This window comes from Orycteropus afer, unplaced genomic scaffold, assembly GCF_000298275.1.
Source record: "Orycteropus afer afer isolate SDZICR_OR568_19922 unplaced genomic scaffold, OryAfe1.0 scaffold00165, whole genome shotgun sequence".
NCBI lineage: Eukaryota > Metazoa > Chordata > Mammalia > Tubulidentata > Orycteropodidae > Orycteropus > Orycteropus afer.
In genome coordinates, this window is record NW_006921752.1 from 6779338 (window position 1) to 6797282 (window position 17945).

Here is a 17945-nt window from a genome sequence, read left to right on the forward strand (position 1 = left end):
TGGTGGGTTTGAACTGCCAACCTTCTGGTTAGCAGTCAAATGCCTTAGGCACTGCACCACCAAAGCTCCTTCATTTAAAGGTAAAGAAACTGAAAACTTAGAAAGATGATTACCCCAATATTACACAGCTTGTAAACCAGAGATGAAACTAGAACTCAGACCTCACAATTTTTAGCCCTGGATTCTATCATACTACTATGCACAAAAAGGAGCTCTGGTGGCACAGTGCCTAAGGCCTAGCACTGGTGAACAGTTTCCTCTTGTACTGTGATTTAATTTCTTTACAATAGCTTTCAATTTCAAAATGGTCTATCACACCTTTTTCAGTTTCAAATATTGCTTCCATGAGAATTAAAATTTAAAAATCAGTGAATCTTCTTCATTATGAGTAACTATGCTAGGTTAGGACCACAATTCTGATTTTTTTGACTAGTAAAAACAATAATTTTCTGTGTTTGCATTTTTATTTGATGATCTTCTTATGTCATAAGGAGATTTATTTCTATATTATACATAAATAAAATACCGAACAGATGCATAAACATATATAGATTAAAAATACATAAATTTTGCCCACATGATAATGCATGCAATAATCTGTACCATATACTAAATCTAATTACTATTGTTTTTTCCACTACATTATAAGTCTTCCTTTATGAAAATAATACATTCTATTTGTCAATTCTCATCTGCATTTTTTATTCAAATGATATTATCTCCATTTGTGTGTGTAATGTGCGGGTATTCAGTAGAGGGTAGCCGATCTCAAAATAGATTGTAAAATTTCTAAGGGTAAATCTTATTTGTATTTGTTTAAGGTTTTCGTTGAAACATCTAAATACCGTCCATTAAAATGGTTAAAATTTAGTGGGTGAATGGTATTTAAATATTTCTAATTTTCTTGGCATGATATATGTCATTATTGGGAAAAAAAATCATTCTTTTTATTGCCTAAGTGGTAAAGAGAATTAAATGTTTAAACAAGAAATATTTTCACAAAATCAATGAAAAAATGCTATAACCTTTTATTTATTTTAACTTGACAGCTTTGAAAACTAAACAAACATCTATCTGTTCTCAATTCCTACAGCTATGGAATACAATAATTGTCAAATCTAGGACATTCTCTCAGAAGAAAAATGGAGCAATCTACTTCCGTAGTGATACTGCCTTGGAAACCCAAGGAGGGGTCGCTATGAGTCAAGTCCAACTCGACGGCACATAAGAACAAGAACAAGGCATTCTCAGACAGATTATCGATATTGCCATTAAGTGTGGCAAATTGTGCCTTTAACATTTCATTGACATTGTCACATACTTGACCTTATTAAGCATGCTCATGACATTAATAAGATATTTCTTTATCCTAGCCCATCAAGAGTTATGAAAAAAAAAAACGTAATTGAAGTCAAAATAAGAACAAACCAAGGAAGATATAAACACACAGAAGAAGTTAATAAAGTCAAGAAATAGCGAAGATTACAGGCAAAAGGAAAACCTGTGCAAAATTATGGAGATAAAGGTATGACTGAAACAAAAAGTATATAAAGAGGAGGGATATGAGGCTAGAGACAAGAGCACGTGAGAAATGAAGAAGTATACTTTGTGGGCTAGGATTAGACTTTGGTCCTAGAGGCTAGGGGAAGCCATTGTATGATTCCAAATAATTATATGACAAAAATTGCATTTCAGAAAGATACCTTGATGGAAGATAATTTAAAGGGAGCTAGAATGAAGGGTGAGAGAAGATGTGGCAGTCGGCTTCTGTCAAGATTTACAGCCTTGAAAACTTTATGGGGCAGTTCTACTCTGTCCTGTAGGGTCACTATGAGTTGGGATGGATGCAACAGCAATGTGTAAGGGTGGAATGGTGGGTAGAAGATATGTAACAGTCCAGTGAAATGAAAAAATGCTGAGGAGTGATCTTGTCCTGATATAAAGAAGTGACAGTAGCAGGGAAGAAGAGATACTATACTAAGGGAAGAATAACACTAAGGAAATAGAATTGATAGGATAGGGTGACTGATGGGATGACAGATGGATTCAAAGATTGATAGGGTGGTTCAAAAATAACTATTAGCCTTCTGGTTTGTGACATTCAGCAAATATTCCTAAAGTTAACTAGAATTGGAAATATAAGAAGAAGGGAGGTGAACGTTGGGAGGAGTTTGGGGTGAAAAGGGGAAGGTAGAAAAAAAGGAACTTAAGTACAGTTAAGGACAATATTGAGTTTGAAACCCATTCAGCAGGCAGCTAAATATAAGGGGCCTGTGAGTTAGGAGAAATATGGAAAAGAAAAGTTCAGAGAGAATCATCCTATATATAAGTGCATGTAGTGCCTAAGGCACTTGACTGCTAACCAGAAGGCTGGTGGTTCAAATCTACCAGCCACTCCTAGGAAGGAAGATGGGGCAATCTACTTCCATAGTGATACTGCCTCAGAAACCCAAAGAGGGGTCGCTCTGAGTCGAGTGCGACTCGACAGCACATAACAATAACAACAAAGTTGAAGATGTGAGGATAGTTGAGATCGCCCAAGGACAATGTACAGAATGAGAAAAATCAAAGAACCAAAGGATGGAGGATCAAGATCTAAGAATCAGTGAAACGAAGAGCCAAATATGGCAATGGGAGATTTTAAAGGAAACAAAGACGTAAGAGGAAAAACAGGAGAGCTTAGCATCATGGAATTCAGGAAATGCAGGGGAGAAAGCATTGGTAAAGGAGCGATCAACAGTATCAAATGCTCCCAAAGAAGCCAATTACAACATCAAAAGTGTCAACTGCTTTTTTATAGTATGGAAGAAATAGCTGGCGGCTCTCTGTTACTAAAAATGATATTTAATTTGGTAATTATTTAACTTTGAAGGAGTTAAAATAAAAGCTACCTTACTTTAAGTTAAGAAGCTCTGGTGATGTAATGGTTAAGGCACTGGGCTGCTAACCAAAAGGTTGGTGGTTCAAACCTACAAGTGCTCCACAGAAGAAAGATAAAGCAGTCAGCTTCTGTAAAGATTTACAGCCTTGGAAACCCATTGGGGGTTGCTGTGAGTTGGAATTGACTCAATGACAGTGAGTTTCTTTCTTTCTTTTTTTTTTAATAGTTAGAAGTTATTTTTCAAATTACTGAAAAATTATGTTTACAAATTGAAACAGTGCTGTGGAGTTGATTTTGACCTACAGAGACCTTATAAGACAGAATAGAACTGCCACAAAGGGTTTCCAAGGCTTTATATCTTTATGGGAACAGACTGCCTCATCTTTCTCCTGCAGACTGGCTAGTGAGCTCAAACCTCCAAAATTCTGGAGTGCTTAAACACTGTGTCAAATAATTATATTGTACAAATATCTCTATACAATCCTCTACTATATAGTATTTCTACTTTGAAAATAGTAGTAACATAAAAACTATCTATAAACAGAACAAATTCCTGGGAATTACCTTATATCCATTCAATACATAATATTTAATATGCTCATTTAATGTTCCACAAAGTTTCACTTTATTAAGTGAATTTATTAAGTGAATTAAGCTTTAGTGCTTAATTTTTTTGTAAATCTCCCTCTACCGACAAATGATAAATGATTTACCCCAAGGCAGTACTTTATTTGTGATGGTAAGAGTACACTAACACCTAATTTACCAATATAATGAAAATAAAATTTCAACTCTCTACAAACCACTACAGAAAAAATGAAGCTACACAGAAACAGTCCTTAGATTGGAAGTATCTACTTTTGCATGGAACTTTTTCTAAAATGAATTATATAATTCTTACTTCCTTAAACAAAATACAAACCAAATCAAACCAGACTGCCAACAAATTGATTCTGACTTACCGCAACCCTACAGGACAAAGAACTACCCCATAGGGTTTTCAAGGCTGCAAATCTTTAAGAAAGCAGACTGGCACATCTTCCTCTCACAGAGCCACTGGTGGTTTCAAACCAATAACCTTTTGGTTCGTAACTGAGTGCTTTAAGAATTGTACAACCATGGCTCCTGAGAAAAATATGCTAGATATAATTTAACATTTTCTTATTGACTCAGGAGCATCAGTAAATATGTGAGTTACTGAGCTGTGCTGTAATACAGAGGTACTCTCAGTAACTACTGAGATATGTAGGACTATTTGCCCTGCTACTGAAAGTAATAAAAGGTGGTAATTTTTTGCATTCTAGTTTCAGCCTTCCATTATGTTTCTGTCTCATCCCCTTTTTTCAGCCTGTTAAATATTACTTCCTGATGATCTCAGTACCAATCTGGAATAAACCCTCTCTCATCCTCCCACTGGGAGCTCTGGTGGTATAGTGTCTAAGGCATTTGACTGCTAACCAAAAAGCTGGAGGTTCAAACCCACCAGCCACTCCCTGGAAGGAAATCAGGCAACCTACTTCCATAGAGATACTGCCTGGGAAACCCAAGGAGGGGTCGCTATGAATCGGATCTGACTTGACGGCAGTGAGTTTGGTTTGGTTTTTTTAACTTCCTACCTGTGCTTTCTAGTCTTCTGCAGATGGAAAAGAAATAATCAGGCTCATTAAACAGCACAGAAGGCAGAAAAATAAAATAAAATAAAAAGGCTATGCTTAAAGGTCAAAAGGCCCTTCTTGACATGAGGCTTGATGGACTTGGTGACATTGCTGTAGGCTGCTAAGATTGCTTTACTGTATTTCTTTTTCACTTACTTTCCAAAATGATAAATCTATCAACTAAGTGAGGTCTGGATAAGTGAACTGATTACACAGTGAGTAAAAGAGTATATTTACTGCTACATTTTCATATATAATATCTAAACACAACTTGTACTCATTTTTGTTATTTTTACAATGCTAGAAAACAGTTTTAAATGCACTAAATCATGTAAACATATTTGTGCACATAGCTCCTGATATACTTTAAAATATGGCACCTTTCAGACCAGTAGCAGCCTGTAAAGAGTGGAGCTGTTTTTTAATACATCATTTTGTATTACCTTCACTACTTTCTTATTCCATAAATAACTATTGTTAATGGTCAGAATACAGTATCTTTTCCTGCTGGACTATGTACAAAATCAGTTTCATAAACTATATAATGGTATTACCTCACTCTGTCTTCTTTCCTAAAGTGACTGGCAGACTGACTATTCTGGCCTCTATTTTTACCCACTGGAAGCCTTTCTCCTTGCCTCCCACCCTACCATAATACATTTGCTCTACTAGAAAAAAAAATTTCTGGAAAATTATTACCTATCTCTCAAGACTTGGTTTAAGTGTCACCGCATCACTTAAGCTTTCCCAAATTTACGCAAGACATACCTAAAGCACTTCTTTGTATTCTTGTTAAACCTTACCAGAAAAAAAGGGATATGGGTAGAAGAAGATGGGAATTTCAAGCAAAGAGATCTGCATGATCACATGTATAGGCCATTTAAAAAGTCTACAATATATTTGGGAAACACCAAATTCAGTATGGCTGAAACATACGGTACATTTGTGAGAGTGACAGGTCCAAAGGGCAGCACGTAAAGATGAGGCCACATTGAAAAACATCTTATACCATGATTAAGCTTTTCACCTTTGTCATGTTAGTAGACATGAGCACAGGTTTTGAAGAATGCTAATATGTCAGAATCATGTTTATCTTTTAAGGATAACTGACAACAGTTTAGAACATTCGTCTGGAGAGGGAGAAAGTATTAGTATGTGGTACTAATTAAAAACTTGTTGGAATAATATCAGTGGAAGAAGGTAAGGGCAGCAGGGGTGGAAAGAAATGGGATGGATTCATAGTCTATACTAAAAACTAATCAATAACACTTAGTGGTTCATTGGGTTCAGAGGAAAAAGAATGAAGCCATAAGGAAAATTGGAGATTGGGTAAAAGGTGATACCCTTAAAAAGATAATCTAAATTGGGAAACATAGGAAAAAAGTAGACTTATTTTGGGGAAATTGGATTAAGGAAAAGAGGTAATCACCTAGCTTTAATATAAGAAGAGGCACAGTATAGTGGTTAAGAGCATATTCTTTGGAGCCAGATTGCCTGGTACAAAATCTAGGCTATGCCTCCCATCTGCTTTGTGACTCTAGAAAAGTAGTTAATTTTCTCTGAGCTTCAGTTTTCTCATCTATAAAATGAGGATACTACTACTCTATCCCTCATAGAACTGCTATGAGGTTTAAATAAGTTGACATTTAGAACATTGCTTTGTCTATGGCTTATAAATGCTATTTTTATTTTCCTGTTTTTAAAATGGTTACCAGACATCTAAGGAGCACTGGTGGAGCAGTGGTCAAGTGCTCGGCTGCTAACCGAAAGGTGGGTGGTTTAAAACCACCAACCACTCTGCTGGAGAAAGATGTGTCAGTTTGCTTATAGAAAGATTTATAGCCTTGGGAACCCTGAGGGGCACTTCTAGTCTGTCCTATAGGGTCTCTATGAGGATTGACTTGGTGGCAATAGTTTTTTTTTTTTTTTGGATAAGACATCTAGTTAGGCATTTGGAATGCATTTCAATAGAGAAAAGCATATGGGCTGGATTTATAAATCTGGGGAATCATTAGAACAGAGTTGGAGGTTGAAGCTAGAGTAGCAATTGAGAACACTCATATACATACACATGGTTATATGTATATGAATACATATATATAGATTCAGGTACATAAGTACATAAAATGACAATAGAAGAGGACTAAGGATAGAACCAAATAAACAAAATACCCAAGAAGTAAGAAGAGAAGCAACATATTAAGATGGCAGAAGAGAAACAGAGGTAGTCAGAGAACATATAAAGAATGTTGTTGTTGTTGTTGTTGTTGTTGTTATGTGCCCTTGAGTCAGACTCTACTCATAGCGATCCCTCCTTGGGTTGCCGAGGCAGTATCACTATGGAAGTAGCTTGCCCAACTGTCCTTCCAAGTAGTGGCTGGTGGGTTTGAACTGCCAGCCTTCTGGTTAGCAGTCAAGTGCCTTAGGCACTATGCTACCAGAGCCCCTGAATAGAGAATGGTGCCTGGAAATCTAAGGAAAGTAAAATTGTTAAGGACGGAGGTGATCAATTGAGCCAAGTGATCACGATTGGATAGAGGCAGTAGGATTTTGAAATTAAAGGATCTTTGTCAACCTTTCTGAGAATTGTGAGACAGTAGAATTGTGAAAGGTAATTTATGAAGCAGAGAAAAAAAGTATAGTAGATTATTTAGAGACTTGGACTACTAAATAAAAGAGGGCTATCAGAAGCTAGTTTTAGGTATAAGTAGGATGCGAAGAAGGTACTGTAGCACAGAGGAGACTAGAGACTGCTACTAAGCTGAAGGGAAGTTAATAGAGATCAGATGAAGATACATGATTTAGTTTCTATCTATTTCTTAAACTACTGAAGATAATGAAAATTGTATCACAGGAAAAAAATTTCATTTTAAAGATGAACTAGAAAAAATTATGTAAGAAGTTAATGATCTGTTTTGAAATCCAAAAAATAGGGTAAAAAAGTATATAGTTGTTATTTAAAAATATAATTAGTGCTGTATTTTAACAGAATTACTTCCTGAGGCTGTAATAACATTTTGAGAAGTCTCAAGATACTACAAAAATAGAAAAAGTGATTCTGTTAAAATACAGCACTAATTATATATTTTTAACAACAGATTTAAACTTTTCTTTTTCATTTTTGTATTCAGAATATGTTTTTTGAACTTTTCCATATTTTTTTATGTTCAATCATGTTAGGTAGTCCAACTAAATAAGCTCACAAGGTACTAATTTTTGTAGTTCATTAAAATAGGAAATTTCAAATTGTGGTTTCATCTACAATCAGTATTCAACAATTTCTTGAATACCTGCAAGATGTCTATGACTCTTCCCATATGTTATTCATTAACAACTTACCGCTTTATCACTCCATTCAATCCAGCTTCATTAATGCTAGCACATTGCCAATCCCATCTAACTATTTGGAGTGAACTGGTATTTGATAGTGGTTTCTCTTTTAAAAATACAAATGATGGCATCACAAAAACCTGGTTCAAATCACAGCTCTATCACATACTAGCTGTGTATACTGATTTACTTAGCCTCCCAGCTCAGCTTCCTGATCATAAATTGGAGATAATATCTAACTCACAGAGCTGTGCTTAAAAATCAAATTTGTCTAAGAATTTTCAAATATGTAAAAGGGCTTGGCCCAAGTATGGAAAACCATGTATAAAATGTGATGAATACTATTATAGCTGTGGTAGTTAAGGTTATGTGTCAACTTGGCTGGGCCCAGTTATGAGTGACTGGGCAGCTGGTGGTAGTTATTTCTCATGATGTGACTGGCAATCAACTCCATGGTGGCATCTGCAGCAAGCAGCTAAGCAGCTGCTTTAGGGATATGGTCTGCTTCCTGCATATAAGGAGAAGCTTTGGGAATGGAATACACCTTTTTGGCTCTCTTGAACACTGCATATAGCTGAGTTTTCACTCAAAAGCCTGCCATGCTCTGCCGATCTTGGGACTTTTAATGGACTTGAATCAATGCCCTGACACATGGTTTGGTAATAGCGAGACAGTGCCTTTTCACTTTTTGCCCTTGGGCTTGTTAGCCTCAGCAGCCAGCAGCTCCCTGAGTGAAGAGATGCCTCTAGCTTCAGAGGGCTGGGAGCAAGAAGCAGTGCTGAAACCTAAGGTTGTGGGGCTTTCACACAGCCCCTAGAGCCCAGCAATTTGAACTCAGACTTCTAGCCTGCAAAACTGTAAGAGAATAAACTCCTGTTTCTTAAAGCTATCCCATCTGTGGTATTTCCTATTAGAGCAGCACTAGGTAACCAAAACAATAGCAATCAAAACTTTTATGTCTTGCTAAACAAATGTCACAAGGGAAGCACAAACTTGTGTGTATGTCTGAATGTCAATCAATCATAGGAACAAGAACAAAACTTTCAAAAAGGCTTCCTTAAAAAAAAAAAAGAAAGAAAGAAAAGAAGTTCTCAAACCTTTCAGCACAAATATTATATTTCATTGAGATAAATTTTGTAACAAGTATATTATGAAAATGAAAGCCCTGGAAGGATCTATGCAATTTTTTTTAAAAAAAAATGCTATTACTTTGACATAAAACGCACATCATAAAAGTTTTTTAAGAATGCTCATTATAATTGAAATAGAAGTAATGATTAACAAAGATCTTTAAATATTTGGAAGGGTATTATATTTTTTTTAACACTACAAATTCTCTTTGGACAAGCCTATTCATCTCTCTGCTATAGTTTGAAACTCTGGGTGGAGTGGAAGGGGTGGGATCCGATCCCAATACTTAGTAATATGACAAAAACTAACAAAAGCAATACATCAAGATAAGGAATTTGAATATTTAAACACTCACTACTAAATAATTTGATAGAATAACGAACCATCTTTTCTTTGTTAAACAAGAGTTTAAAAAGATTACATATATTTAATATAAAATATAATACATGTTACATATATAGGCAAATGCAATGCACTGCCGTTGAGTCGAATCTGACTCACAGTGACCTGTCCTTGGGTTTCGGAGGCGGTATCACTATGGAAGTAGATTGCCCAACCTTCCTTCTGAGGGGTGGCTGGTGGGTTTGAACCACCAGCCTTCTGGTTAGCAGTGAAGTGCCTTAGCCACTACGCCACCAGAACTCCCTGTTACATATGTATTGACATAAAAATACTTTAAAATATTTCAGAGAGGGTTTTCTTTGGTATATTAAAAGGCAAACAATGTCTAAAAGAAAGAGATGAGCATCAGACCAAAAACCCTAGGGTTACCTTCTAACTCTACCACTTACAAGGTGTGTCACCTAAAGACAAGTTATTTAATCTCACTTGGGCTAATTAGCTCAACTCCCTGGGTTGTACAAATGGTTAAGTGCCCAAACACTAGCTCAAAGACTGGAGGTTCGAATCTATCCAGAGGTCCCTTGAAAGATATGCCTGGAGACCTACTTCTGAAAGGTCTCAGCCTTGAAAACTATGGAGCAGTTCTACTCTGCACACACGAGTTTGCAATAAATCACAACCAATTCAATGGTCACCAAGAACAACAAGCCTTATCACCTCAGAAGCAAACTGGATATATGAGTGCCCACACAGTTGGATTGTTGTTAAGATTAAATCAGATAATGTATGTTAATTAAGATGTTTAGACCAAGAGTTCCTATCATAAATGTGGTCAATAAACAGGAGCTCCCATCCCTCAAGAACAAAGTTGTTGTCCATAAAATGATTCATTTCCCAAAACCATTTAAGAAAAGATGGTTTTGCCTTATAAAAAAGCCACTTAGGCTGGGTCTACACAGAGCTATCACATGTACTCAGACTTAACAGCTGCAATTCAATCCACTCAATTCTGGTGAATTAGACCTTTGATTGTGTGAAAGGAACAAAGAGAAGTGTATTTAGTTACCTTAAATATCTACAACAACCTCACTCATTTCAGTAATATTTTTAAGATAATGGCATCGGGTGAGCTGCTTGATCTTTTGTCCTGATGACTGTTAGGGCTTTAGTTTCCCTGATTGCTTACATTCATTATTGAATTTCTGTCCAAATATTCATGATAATCAAAATTGACACATTTATAATAACCCAGAAGTATTTTGCCTAATTTTATACAAATTATTATTCTCACAAAGTTCTAGCTTTTATAAATGATCAAGCAACAGGAAGAATTTTAGTTTTAAATTCCATTCTATTTAAATGTCAAATAAAATGGTGCTGATGTCATATAAAATGAGTACTCTAAATAAAACCTTAGAAACAATTTTAGACAAAACTAGCTCACCTGTAATTGCAAGGCTTCGTGATTTTCTAATCCTTCCACAATTGGTGAAAACCGTTCCCTGTTATTTCTTTCTGCTGCTGTAGTTATAGCTCCTAAAAGTTTATCTAGACTGCAGAGGAAAAAAAGAAAGAAAAAAAATACATATCACATGCACAATATAAGTATGAGTTATCTTTCCTATTTGCTTTCTGCTGCTTGATGTTTATATGTTGTTATTATTGTTGGGTGTTATCAAGTCAATTCCGACTCTTATCGACCCCATGTGGCAAAGTAAAACTTCCCTATAGGATTGTCTAGGCTAATCTTTTATTGGCCATTACAATTTAAGAATTGTGTTTCTGTTCACATGTTTCTGAGTCAATTGATTGTTTTAAATAATTTTAGAGCATCAAAATAAAAATGCAACTTAAAAATCTTTGAAGAAAATTAAGTTTCTAGGTGATATTTTTAAAAGTATAATAACTTGATAAACACTGAAATAGTTTCAAGTTTGGTATTTCACATATTAATACCTTGAACATAATGTGATATCCATAATTAAAGAGAGTCCAAGAAAATAAACATCTACAATTACCTAGCATATGCAACTTATTTACTTGAGGAAAAATATTGGTAACTATCACCATACAGTGTCTCAATTAAATTAACCTTATGTACTATAAAGCTCTTACCAAAAGGTATCTGAAATTATAATTAAATCACAGCAATTACACCAAACATCAAAATACTCATTGCCATCATGTTGACTGCAACTCAGAGCAATCCTATAGGGCAGGGAAGAACTGCCTTGTAGAGCTTCTAAGGCTATAATCTTTACAGAGGAAGAATGCCTCATCACTCTCCCTTGGAAAGGCTGGTGGGTTCAAAGCACCAACCTTTCGGTTAGCAGCTAAGCGTAACCACTGCACCACCAAGGCTCTTTAACAATTATACTCACTCACTGCCGTCGAGTAGAATCCGACACATAGTGGCCCCTTCCTTGGGTTTCTGAGGTGATATCACTAAAGAAGAAGATTGCCCAACCTTCCTTCTGAGGAGTGGCTGGTGGGTTTGAACTGCCAGCCTTCTGATTAGCAGTCAAATACCTTAGGCACTACGCCACCAGAGCTCCTAATAATTATACTGGGTAGATTACACTTTATGAATTAAGTATTAAAAATCTAATTCACTAGAAAAATACTAGCTACTTATGGATACACTTATTTTTTCTATAAAACCTAAGGGAACTTTACTTTTCCATATGTTATTTCTTTCTCTGTTCTCATTGAGTAAAGACTTGATGCTATAGGATGATATTTTCGTTTGCTGTTTTTTGTTTGCTTTCTAAGGACACTAGAAAGCACTAAACATCATCTCACTGTATGTTAACAGGTATGAGACTCTTACTTGCTCACAAAGTGATCAGAAAAATAATGCAATTTAGATCCTTAGCTGACATTCCATTTTTTTTAGCCAAATAGTTTCTTAGAACTGGGACTATTGATGCCATCAAATCTGGAAATTTCTTTCTTATTCAATATTATTTCCATAAGAAGATATGATCTAATGCATATTCAGCAACAACTTGCTGGATCCGGCACATACATACACTGAGTAGTTATCAACAACCTTTAAAAAAGGAAGTTAGTTTATTTCACTGTATGAATAATTGTTCCATCTTTTCATTTAGCTTAGGCAAATAGAATAAAATTAATTCTTAAAAAAAAAGTACAAAATAAAAGTATTTAGGCAATTTATTAACTTAGAGAAATCAAGTCATAGGAGTACATGTATGTGGTATGTGTGTATTTTTGTATTTAGCCAAAATAATACTCTAAAATCACTATTCATTCCCTTTGAAATGAACTTTGAAAAATTTTCCATTAGGATTCTATCTGTAGAAACCTTTTTTAAAAAAAAAATCAACAAAAATCCTAAAATATGAACAGGCAAAATAAAAATGTCTGGGTTTCATGCAAGTTATCATCAAAAAAAGGAGAAAATTAGGATTTATAATTTTGCAAGTCTCATTTTCTCATGCAGTTAATAGAATAGTATAGCAATACTTACATGTTCTCTTCTCCAACAATGCAAATAGCAGAAAGTATTTTTACTATTTCAGTCATCATGTTGGGTTGTTTGGGGTCAATTGCTCTTGCCAATAGTAAAAGACTTCTTTCATCTCCTAGAATCCTTTGCAAACCAAACTAGGAAAGAAAGAAAAAGAAACCATCATTCAAAATGTTTATGGACTGTATCTTTAATTAAAGAAATCAACTTAAAATGATTTTTCAAAACCCCATACCTCCACAGTAAGGTTCTACCTAATTGTATGACTGTTATTCATATTTGGTTTTTGTTTGAAATGACTGCATGTTAGAGTTTTTGCCCCTTGATCAGATATAATCTACATTAGCCTGCTCTAAAAATTCCATAAAGATTTGAGAGAAATATGGGACCAATCAGTAGTTCTTCAACAAAGAAGAACATGGAAAGCACATACCGATATGATTTTCTAAAGTAATTCTACTTATGTCATCGGATCTCCCCAGAGATGTCTGGAATTCATGGTTAAATTCTCCAGTATGTTTGTGTATAAAATTAAGTTGAACAAAAAAGGTAAAATGTTGAAAAGCTCTTTCGTACAACAAATGTGAGTTAAAGAAGCAATAAACTTTTGTCTGGATTTTTCCATAACTTTCTCTCTTATCGTCCTGTCTTTCAGCCAGCTGTGCCTCACTACAAAAGCTATGAACTCAAGGAAACATTGACTAACACAGTAAAGTAGGGCAGAGGATACAATTTTCATTGCATTCAATAATATACACGTGTGTGTGCATATGTGTGTGTTTGTGTGCATTATAAGAACAAATAGGTTAAAAAAAAAAAAAAGTCCAAAACTTGGGTTTTCACTACATTAAGGATATATATCCTTTTTAAAGTCTAATGGAGAAATCTTACAACATTTCATAGGAACATAATTACTATTTCAGGGTAAAGCTTTAGTAAAGAATCAAAAATACGAGTATTCTCATGGTTCCTAATATGACTTCTTAAAGAACTCAGAAAAAATAAAAACACAGCTAAAGCTCTTAAGCATGACTTTATCAGAGGTCATAATAAATAAGGAAATTTACAGAGACAAGACCAAATAAAATAAAGAAAAATGAAATGGAAGACAAAAGAGTAGAAAGGTATAAAGAAAACAAAATGGATAAATATGTGAAAAGGTGGCCAATAGATAACACTAAGGAATAATAGCGATAAATGCATGTGTGAAACCAAGAGATGGATTACTATGCCACTACCAAAATTAAAATGATAGCTTTAAAAATCAATTAGATTGAGAGAGAAATAATTTGCATTTTCCATTTTTCATGCATTTGTAAAAGCATTTTATAATATGTAGAGACATATTGATGATAAAAATAAAGATATGAGAAATATATCTGGAAAACCATCAATCCAAACATCAGAGCAATTATTATAGCAATGCACATCAACAATGTGCTGCTTTTTATGATCCTATTTTTACATGCATTAGATAAGGGAAAATCATTTTTGAAGAAGGTAATCTAAACTCCATGGGGCCCACAAATTAATGTTTATATCATTTCAGAGGAAAGTTTTATTATTTGATTTGGACAATTTATTCCAAGATGAAATGGATATGTCATTGTGTGTTTTTAATTTTGAATGTATGCTTTATGCTCAATGTTTCATATGCCTATAATTTAAAAGATCCATTTATTCATATTCTGAAAACCTTATGTGCAAGACATTAACATATTCTAACTAAAACTTTCGTTTACAATAATCTAAGTAGAATCACTATGTTTTTTCAAAACAGTCAAACTTTTAAGAGATAAGAAAGTATGTGTTAACATACCAACTTATATCCTACGGGGGGAAAGTTCCCACAGGAAATCTCATCAATATATATTTCTATAATGACTATTCTGATTACAGTCACATGGTATCATGGAAAGCTATGAAGGCTGACAACACAAGTCAGTAAGAATTTAAAACAAACAAAAGGTTCCATGGCTTATTTTAAGATGGGGGAAGTGGAAACTAATAGAGAGGTCAAGTGATTTTCCAAAGTTCATTCAGCTCATTAGTGGCAAAGCGTGAACTAAAAACTCTTATCTTCTGATTTATAATATTTTTTCTCTTCCCATTATTTCATTGTTTCCCTCAGTTGAAGAAACAGATCTATCTTGATCTTGGGAGAAGCAACATTCATTTAGTGCTTTGTTGTTAGGCATCAGACACTGTATAACTTTACAGCCAAGGAATAAAAGCACAAAAGTTGATAAATTCTGTGCTAGTACTGATGAGAATCTTTCTCTCAGAAACTTTCAAGAACAGCACAGTCAGCATATTCTAGGATAGTGTTACATAAACTAGCAAGAACCCATTTTACCTCCCAATAAAACTCTTTGTTGATATCTATGTGTGTGATATGTACATATATAATCCCATATGCTTAAGAAAGACTATTTAGAGATTACTTAAATAGACAATCTTATTGCACTGGTTATTATTAGCTGTATTTCACAACTGGCAAGTTTCTGGTTATTGTTATAATTATTTATTACTGTCAAGTATTTTAAAACACAATCTGAAGGGAATTCAAGTAATTAAATGAATTGGTCAACAGTATGTTACCTATAGGTATATTGAGCAAATCATTTTCAAGATTCAAACAAAAGTAGTTTAAAGAACAAAATTAATATAACCACATGCCTGAACACAGACTATTTTTAGAAGAAAAACATTTATTTAAAATTCATAGAGCCACTAAAGCATAACTGTTTTTAAACATATATGTATAAAAAACAACACAAAACACTATCTTGTAGAGATTTCTTTCACATGTTAACTCACCATCATTAACTGAACATAAAAGGGAAATCTTAACATTAAAATGTTCTTAGCAAACAAATCAAATCATAACTTTTGATTTTTCTTTACAATAAAATAAAAACTCTATATAAGGAAACGAGCTCTGGTAGCATAGTGCCAAAGGCACTTGACTGCTATCCAAAAGTCTGGCGGTTTGAACCCACTAGCCACTCCTCAGAAGGAAGGTTGGGCAATCTACTTCAGTAGCGATACCGCTTCAGAAACCCAAGGAGGGGTCACTATGAGTCTGGTCTGACTCGACGGCACACAACAACAACAATGTAAGGAAACAGTACTCAACATATGACCTTTAATTTTTCCTATTACTATAAAAGAAATGTGTTATCTAATTATTAGAAAATATTAGTGTTATCTAATTTGGGAACAAAAATGATTATGTTTGTATGGTTGCAAAAACCTGCCAATAGATATTTTATTAATCAAAATATATATTAAATAATTTTTAAATGACACTTATGATGATTTCCATCATAAAGAGGAAGACCTTTTTGTAAACAAAATAAGCAACCACTAATTTGCCTGATTTACAGCTCATAGTGTCAGGCAAATTCTCACCTTTTAAGAAAAAGGTGGAAATAAATATTACTTACCTTGTTATTCATAAATGCTTTGAGGCACTGAATAAGTTTATACTGATTCTTCTTGTCAATATGTTCTTGCCTAAAGAAATGAAAGAAAAAAATTAAAATATTGTGTCGTGCTTAAAAATTACTCTGGCGAATATTGTATTTTAGTATTTATTCTTACTGTTTCTTGTCCAGAAGCTTTTCTAGCACATCCAGTAAGAGTCCAAGACCTTCATGGCCGAAGTTGTTAACCCAGCTAAAAAATAAAAGAAAAACATAAATAATTTTATATATTTAAAGCATTAAATATCCAAAATGAAATTCTGATTAACAAGTCTTATAATCCAGACTCAGTATTGCTTGCATTCTTTTTTCTACTTCCATTGCTTCAAGAATCGCCTTTACAAAGATGACTTGGAAATCTTTATCTCAATTACAGATCTCTCTTCACATTTCAGATTGCCCATTAGACAGTACTTCCTTGGTTGTTTCACCAGCATCATATACTTAAGCCTGAAATTATAAACCAAAAATTTCTTCCCCTGCTTCTACTCCTTGAATAAACTCTTACACTGGTGTAAATAACTCCACTACCCTCTTAATTTGTTTTTATTTTAAATATGGGCATAATTTTGATCCCTCATCTCTTTCACTTTTGCATGTATTCTGTTCATTCATCCAAAAAATATTTATTCAGTATCTACTAAGTACCAGGAGCTCTGATGGTGTGTACCAGGCACGTTTCATATGCTAAGGATACAAGAGGCAACACAATTAAGTCATTGCCCTCATGGAGCTGACCTTCTAGAAAGAGGGAGATGTATGATACAAATAAATAAATATTTAATAAAATATCAGTGTTATGGTGCTAGGTTTAAAAATAAACCTTGTTGTCGTTGTTGTTGTTATTTGCCGTCGAGTTGGCCCTGAGTCATAGCAACCCCTCCTTGTGTTTTCCAGGCAGTATCACTACAGAAGTAAATCTCGCAACCTTCCTTCCAAGCAGTGGCTGGTGGGTTTGAACAGCCAGCTTCTGGCTAGCAGTCAAGTACCTTAGGTACTATGTTACCAGAGCTCCCAAAAATAAACCTGAGTAGATGGAATTGGTAGACCAGAATGCTAATTTTTAATGTGTTGTCATGGAATGATTCTTTCATAACATAGAATTTGAACAGAGCCCTGAAGCAACTGAAGACTTTTCCAGTAGTTAAAATAAGAGAAAACTGGCTCCTGAGGATGTAAGTAGTGATTGGCTTGTTCCAGAAACTGCAAGAAGTTCAGAGTTGCATGAGCTGAGTAAGCAGGTGGGAAGAGGGGCAGGAGATGATGTTCTGAGTGTGGTAGAAGTCTGGGAGACTGATCATGTAGAATTTGATTTGACTTTCTAGAATGACTCCCACACACGGCCCCTCCCTCCTTTTCACTGTCTCTGCTAACATTCTAGTTAGTCCTAGTTATCTGTTTGCCAGGAGCCTCCCAACTAAGGGCCCCACAACTTCTTCTTTCCTTTTATTTATTTTACAAAATGCCACATTAAGTTGTACTTAAACACAACCAGCTGTAAAAATTACCAGGGGTGGTTGTTGTTGTTGTTATTTGCCGTCAAGTCAGCCCCGACTCATAGCGACCCCTCCTTGGGTTTCCGAGGCAGTATCACTATGGAAGTAGGATTGCCCAACCTTCCTTCC

At 34.7% G+C, this 17945-nt stretch overlaps 1 protein-coding gene across 1 annotated transcript in view; it reads right to left on the reverse strand.

Moving 5' to 3' along the window:
• DIAPH2 (diaphanous related formin 2) overlaps positions 1-17945 on the reverse strand; it is a 1278863-nt gene that overhangs the window by 961516 nt on the left and 299402 nt on the right. The window contains exons 6-9 of the mRNA XM_007946556.1: positions 16439-16513; positions 16282-16351; positions 12833-12969; positions 10784-10892 (exon numbers count right to left, since the gene is read on the reverse strand). Coding sequence (XP_007944747.1) covers positions 10784-10892; positions 12833-12969; positions 16282-16351; positions 16439-16513 — 391 coding nt within the window. The remainder of the gene's footprint in view (positions 1-10783; positions 10893-12832; positions 12970-16281; positions 16352-16438; positions 16514-17945) is intronic.